General features: G+C 52.6%; 1 protein-coding gene across 3 annotated transcripts; it reads left to right on the top strand.

The window, feature by feature from the left end:
• The first annotated feature begins 367 nt into the window (after positions 1–367).
• Fam241b (family with sequence similarity 241, member B) lies at positions 368–3,762 on the top strand. Of its 3 annotated transcripts, none has more exons than NM_027251.4 (4): positions 368–459; positions 1,104–1,182; positions 1,406–1,534; positions 2,295–3,762. In NM_027251.4, exons 3-4 carry the CDS (start codon positions 1,442–1,444, stop codon positions 2,562–2,564), a joined length of 363 nt encoding a protein of 120 aa, NP_081527.1. In that variant the 5' UTR covers positions 368–459; positions 1,104–1,182; positions 1,406–1,441; the 3' UTR covers positions 2,565–3,762. The 3 variants fall into 3 exon arrangements, with proteins under 3 accessions (NP_081527.1, NP_001345181.1, NP_001345182.1); NM_001358253.1 differs by having other exon boundaries at positions 450–820; NM_001358252.1 differs by lacking the exon at positions 1,104–1,182.
• Positions 3,763–7,011: the final 3,249 nt, after the last annotated feature.

Here is a 7,011-nt window from a genome sequence, read left to right as displayed (position 1 = left end):
GCTTGGAGCTCCTGAGGGGCGGGGCTGGGTCCTTCTCAAGTGGAACAGGCAGAGTTAGCTGGGCAGATCTGAGCAGACTTGTGTTTACAAGTGGGCTCACCTTCTGCCTACTTCTCTTCTCCCAACCCAGGCATCCCGGGTCCTGGGCTTTTATGTGATCCCCTCTTCCCTGGTCCTCTTCCCCATCATGTATTCACCCACATTCCCCATCCCAATCCTTCTCAGCCTCCTCATCTCTTCCCGATAGTCCTTCCTCCCCAATCTAGCTGCTCCTTGTCCTCCCTTCTCCCTCCTTCCCCTCCCTTCTCCTCCAGTCCCGATGCGCAGCTGCAGTTACCCCGGCAGCCGGCAGAGGGGGCCCCGAGCCGGGCCTCGCCCCTGCGGTGCGCGCTTCCTGTGAGGTCAGGTGGGAGGAAACGGCCGCCCGTGGACGCCGAGCCCCGGGAACCGTGCGCGCAGGTGGGTGGTGTTCGCGCCGGGTCCCGGATCCGCACCCCTTCCCACCGCTGCGGGGCCTGGAGCCACGCCTGACCGAGGCGCTGCAGCGGCGCGGGTGGGCCAGCCTGCGGGATGACAAAGCACGGGACGTCGCGCAGAACCGCGACCCTGCCCGCTCCACGCTGTGCTCCTCCCCGGGCCCAACCTGCCTCGGTGCCCCGGCGGGTTGAGATGAACACGGAGGCGCTCCTCGGGTGACAGTGCCGGGCCTATCGTCACCCTTAGGGGCTGCAAAGCTGGGGTCCCCCAGAGCCGCAGCTGCAGCTCACACACCTTGTGGTGGGAGGTTGGACTTCGTCCTTTACCTGGGTGTTCCCTGCAGGTGAGGGGCAGGGGGCGTGCCCTCCGCAGCGCAGGTACACCCTCCCCAGCGTGATGTCCCCAGGTTCTGCCACCTGGGTGGAGACCTAAGAGGATCTACGTAGATTATTAGCGCCTGCTCTTTTTGGCAGTGCTTAGGAACCGCACCCTAACCCTGTTTTTTTTGTTTGTTTGTTTTGTTTTGTTTGTTTGTTTTGTTTGTTGGTTGGTTTTGTTGTTGTTGTTGTTGTTTTAACGTTAGCATACAAAACACTGCCTTCCTGTTTGTTTCTTTTTTGAGACAGGGTTTCACTTAGCAGAAGCTGGCCTTTAACCCCTGACCTTCCAGCCTGTACCTCCTTGGAGTTCTGGTGTTGATTACAGGTGTGCGTCACTTGGACAGGGCCCTGGGACCCACCCTCCCTCTCTTCCTCCCTTGCATTTTTTCCACCTCTTTTGGTTAATAGGACAAGCACCTGCTAAGGGTGGGCCACCATATGATCACCACCGAAAAACAATCTCTCAATTATCTGTAGCGGGCCCGTTGAGGTCAGGGGAAAGATCTGCCCCCTAGACGATCAATCGAAGGGCATGCATTTATTGGCAGGTACAGCGCAGCAGAAATTCCCAGCGTCCAGGGAGAATGGTGAGGATCTTGGCCAATGGGGAGATCGTTCAGGATGATGACCCACGAGTGAGGACGACCACCCAGCACAGAAGTAGCAGCTCTCAGCAGGTAGGCAGCCATCCTGAAGAGAAGTGTAGCAGCTGGCCCCAATTCCCAGTCTCCAGCGCCCTGCTTACCTTCTACAGCCGCGACTCTCAACCTTCCTAACTCCATGGCCCTTTAACACAGCTCCTCATGCCGTGCAGATCCCCAACCATAACATTATTTCCTTTGCTCCTTTGTAACTCCAGTTTTGCTACTGTTAAGAATCGTAATGCAAATACCTGTGTTTTCTGATGGTCTCAGGGGACCCTAGTGAAAGGGTCATGTGACTCCCTAGAGGCGGGTCGTGACTCACAGGTTGAGAACCATTGCTCTATGTAGTCCAAAGCGCACTCCACAGAGCGTCTAGCAGAGTAAGAATGGACTAACTGTCTGGCTCCTGCCTTCTGGGGAGGGAGCCCCCCTTAGGCCTCAGACCTAGGGACTTCCTTTCTTTTGGTGGGCTTTGCAAACGCTAGTGGAACCAGCATCTCTAGAATGTGGGATGGAGGTGAGATGCTGGCTTCAGTTATGGAGAGAGTGCCAACCTCAGGGTACCTACTCACTGCGTGCTTCTCCCCTCTCCTCTCCTGTCCATCCTGGTCACCTTTTTCCAGGTATGGTTAGGGGAGCACAGGCTCTGAGATTTTGTGCCTTGGTTGGTCCCAGGAAGGAAGCATGGTTATAGGATGGCCATGGGGGGGGGGGCAGCCGGGAGTCTTCTGGTTGGTGCCTCAATTCCAAGGAAACTTCCCCTGGACTCATATGTCTTGTCTTAACCTTCCAGGGCTTTTTCAACAGAGGCCACGGCGCACCTCCAGGGGGCCCTGGACCCCGCCAGCAGCAGGCAGGTGCCCGACTGGGTGCTGCCCAATCTCCTTTCAGTGACCTGAACCGGCAGCTGGTGAACATGGGCTTCCCACAATGGCACCTTGGGAACCACGTGGTGGAACCTGTGACCTCCATCCTCCTGCTCTTCCTGCTTATGATGCTCGGGGTTCGTGGCCTCCTGCTTGTGGGCCTGGTCTACCTGGTGTCTCACCTGAGTCAGCGGTGACCTCCGGGGGACTCATGAGGGCGGGAGTGTTCAGTAGGATTGACTGGACTGGGCTTTGGTGCGACATCATGCACAGGGGGAGGGAGCTTGGGTGGGCTCAGAAGGTGTGATGGGCATGAGACCGGCTTTGTAGATTTTTCTCCCGCTGCAGGAGGCAGAGGGACTCTCTGGGCCAGCATTGCTGAAAAAGAGAGTCCTGTGGTTTCCTGGAATGTTTTTAGGGGGCATAGGGCTTCCGCTAAAAAGCACAAGCAGGAATAAGAAAGGCTTAGTATGTTGTATTCTCCCAGAACACAAATCTTCTACCAGGCGCAAACCCGGAGCTGAGAGCAGCTGGGAACTGTCCAGAGTTTTATAGCAATCCTTCATTTTAATGGTGTCCTTTTTTTATTGGCTGATTTTATGTATAAGGAAGGATATTGACATTCTATTTATCATGATCTTTCCTTTTCTTTGGGTTTTCCAAGACAGAGGAGTCTCACTGTGTAGCCTTGGCTGGCCTGGAACTCACCATGGAGACCAGGTCGGCCTCCAGCTCACAGAGATCCTCCTGTGTCTTCCTCCCAAGTGTTGGGACCAAAGGTGTGTGATACTGTGCCCAGCTATTGTGATATTTTCAATAAATAAATTGGAGTCCCTTTTAAGAAGCCGGTGAATGACTGACTCACGGCTGCCCTGCCTGAAGAAGCTGGTGGGGTGGCTGGGTTTGGAGAAGAGGTGATAGGGCCTTTGACCTTGTGATGTCGGGGATTTTTCTCAGACAGGGTGCTGGGAGGTGAGGTACAGGCTTGGACCCCTTGCCTAGTGCTGTGGGGAGCTCTAGGCACCCCAATACTCTGAACCCCAAGGTCAGCTTTTGGGGTGGGGGTAGAGTCCTTAGGATGACTGGGGGCGGAGTGTGTAAGGAGTGAAAGAATGGAGTGTATTGAATGTCTGAGGTCTGTCTTGCTCAGGGGCTCAACCCAGGGGCTGCTCAGGTTCGTTCGTCCAGCCATCAGCAGCTCTCAGAAGTCCTGGCCATAGTGAGCTCTCCTTAGCAGGTCTCAGGACCAGGGAGCCCTGATTTCCTGACAGGAGACATGGGTTTGGCTGGTGCTCTCTCTCTCTCTCTCTGCAGTCGTGGTTGTCCTAGAACTCACTCTGTAGACTGGCTGGCCTGGAGGTCCCAGCGCCTGGATTAAAGGCATGTGCCACCACCACCCTGCAGATCTTGAATTCGAGTCTTCACCGGAGACTGCCTGAGAGAGGCAGTAGGTGGGTGGCCTTTCAGGTCTGGTGGGCTCAGGGTGATGGCTCCAGGAGAATGAAGCCTGAAGACCCAGCCTGCCTTGGTACCAGCAACCTCCCCCTCCCAGGTCCCTGAGGGTAACTGTGTGTGGCCAGGGGTGGCTGACGACTGCAGATGCTATTCTCTTCTCCTGACCTTGCTCTTCTGATTGAAACAACCTCCCTCAGGCCATGTGCCTGTCCACTGCTCCCTGGGGCTGGGATCCTCTGTCAGGGTGGATCCCTCACCAAAGGTTTCCTGAGTCTTCTGCGCATGACAGGAGGGGACATGGGCGCATTCTTGGTGGAAAAGGAGTGTAGCTGTCAGCTGCTCGCGATCTCAGCTGTTCACAGTGACATCTCACACCCTCGCAGGTCGGCCTGCTCCCTTCCCCAGCCACAATAGACTGCCTGCCCCCATCCTGCTCCCCAGAGCCATCTTGTTTCTCAGGGTCCTCTTTCAGTCTGCGGGACTTGTTTCATGCATGGAATACCTTAAGGGATGCGAATTAGGGTCCTCATGTAACACACTGGAGCGTCACAGTTGAAAGGGGCCTTTGTGGAAACGCAGTCTCCTTTTCTAAAGTCAAAGAGTCCACACCCTGTGAAGAGAATCCATGTGTCATTGAAGACAGTGAGCAGGCTTTCAGGTTCCGAAGAGAGACCCAGAGGCAGCAAGGTCTCACCTGGAAGTGAGCAAGGCGGCCACGGCAGACCTACTGCAGTTAGGACACAGGGCAAAGGGAATTGGGGCTGTGTCCTGACTCTGTGTCCTTGGCCTCTGGGTTCATTGACACTGCTCTGTTTGATTCTTCAACCATAGGTCTGAAAGTGCTAAGACGACCTGATCCAATCCAGGCAGAGGTGCCCGGCCCTGCCCTTGGAAGGGTGGCCTGTGTGGTCCAGGGCTTAGAGAGCCCAGGCTGGCTTTGAATTTGCAATGCTCTTGCTTCAGCCTCCCAAGTAGCAGGGATTATAGGCATGCGATGCTGTGACAGTGCTATTATCATTGTTTTATTATTTGGGGATTGAGCCCAGGGCCTTGGCACGTGCTAGGCACACACACCTCTGAGCTACACCTACAATCCCCTTTCTGACTTTCATTTTATTTACTTTTCATAAGTTGTCCACTCTGGCTTTGAACTCACGCTGTAGTACAAGTGGGCCTTGAACTTAGGAGCCACCTCCCTCAACTTCTCAAGGAAATAGGAATACAAATTTATACCACCTGGGCCAGTTTCTTAGAATTTATGCCAATGTGAACAGACATGAATATTTGAACGTGTAGGTTTTTTTTTCATTTACTATATATACTAATTTATTTTATGTATGAGTGCTCTATCTGTATGTACATGTGCATACCAGAAGAGAGCATCAGATCACATTGCAGATGGTTGTGAGCCACCATGTGGTTGCTGGGAATTGAACTCAGACAGTGCTCCTAACTACTGAACCACCTCTCCAGCACCGAATTTTTCGTTTTTATATATCACAATAAGCTAAACACATTTCCCTTCTTTAGTTCTTGGCTATCTGGGCACATTTTATGGTCAAGAATTTCATTCCATGGGATTTTAGTATGGGGTGAGTTGTGGTCCTTTTTTTTTTACCTCAGCCATGTGGGGTACTATCACATAGACCCCCAAAAGAACCATAACCCCAAACTGGGTGTAGGTCATAGTGGAAATGCCTGCTTCTGGGTGTGTAACTCAGCAGGGTATAAACTTGGTCCTTGGCCCTGAGCTTCACAAACATTCTGGAAACACCTGTGTGCCAGCAAAAGCTGAGGGAAACAGCCGGAGTGCTTGGTTCTCAATTGGGTATCCTGTAGTCAGATACTTACATTACAATTCATAACAGTAGCAACATTACAGTTATAAAGTAGCAACGAAAATAATTTGATGATGATGGGGGGTGTCATCACCACACGAACCGTATTAAAGGGTCAGCATTAGGATGGTCACCTTCACCATATCAGCTGTCAAGTGCAAATATATTGGCCTGGCCTGTTCTTGCCCATAGCAGAGCTTAGTAGGTGGTTACCCATTTGGCACAGCCAGTGTCTGTCTGTCTTCCTCTGCCACCTTGTTTGATGAGCATCAGGGTTAAGGTGAAGGGAAGCCATGAGATAGAAAAAAAAAAAAAAATGTGCTTTTATATCTGTACCCACCTGGGAGAGACACAGGCTTGCCTTGTAAACCTGTGTTTTGAAAGTTGTCTCATCGCGCCACCTGGTGGAAAGTCTGCACAGGAGCATGGCTTCCTTCCAGGGAGATACTTGGAGGCGAGCACCTACAGTTTTATTCTAATCCACACTTAACTGTGGCTTCACCCTGGTCTGAGTCTAGCGTCAGGGAGAGTTACAAGCCTCCTGTCATTTTATCAAAGTGGACCTTTCCCTTTTCACCAGTGGGATGCAGGCTTAGGAGAGGAAGTCAGACTGGCTACTAAGATGCTCTCTTGGGTGTATGGTCTCCTCTCTACCCCTCAGTACAGGAAACCTGAAGCTGGCGTGCCTGGGGACCGCTGGGGGAGGATGAGTCATGGCTTCTCTTAGTGCCATTTCACAGCCTTGGTTATTTCTAGTCCACATTTCTGGTGACACATGAAGTGGCCCAGTGGGGGTCGGGGAGACTTGGTCCCTTTCTAGGGCTGTGTGCTCTGTAAGTAGGGGTGGCCAAACATCTAGCCCAGAACATCCAGAAATTGTCCACCAGCCCCTTTCAGCCCCTCCTAGCTTTGCTCAAGAGTGTGGTGCTCTATGGTTTTTTTTTTTTTAAATCAATGTGACACATGACATGGCTGTCATTTCTCCCAGGGTGCCAGTGACTTAGTGTTTGTCAGGCAGATCTGTTGCATCTCTGGGCAGGCGTGTCTCAGGTGCCCTGTCTGAGTGGGGGAGAGTGGATTACCTACAGCCATTGCTGGGCCCAGTAAGAAGTGTGTAGGTAGAGTCTGGGTTGAGGCATAGTGGCACAGAGAAGTGGTTTAAATCTGACCACAGCCTAAGGGACTCCAACGAAAGCTGCCGACGGTGTTAGGAATATTTAAAGTTCAAATTGCTTTTAAAATTCCAGTGTGTGTGTGTGGTGGGGGGAGGAAAATGTCTAAATCTGGTTACTACCTGTAGGGTATGGCTGTCAAGAAATTGGCCTGGGGTTGGAGAAACATCTCAGGCAGG

This window comes from Mus musculus, chromosome 10 (genome assembly GCF_000001635.26).
Source record: "Mus musculus strain C57BL/6J chromosome 10, GRCm38.p6 C57BL/6J".
In the NCBI taxonomy this organism is placed as follows: domain Eukaryota; kingdom Metazoa; phylum Chordata; class Mammalia; order Rodentia; family Muridae; genus Mus; species Mus musculus.
Note: the sequence above shows the minus strand (reverse complement) of the source record. Positions and strands in the feature narration are given on the sequence as shown.

Excerpts from the sequence above, each read along its gene's own strand:
- Fam241b (NM_001358252.1), top strand. The coding sequence starts at position 1,442 with ATGGTGAGGATCTTGGCCAATGGGGAGATCGTTCAGGATGATGACCCA. Across the intron at positions 1,535-2,294 it reads GAAGTAGCAGCTCTCAGCAG|GGCTTTTTCAACAGAGGCCA; the intron begins GTAGGCAGCCAT and ends TTAACCTTCCAG.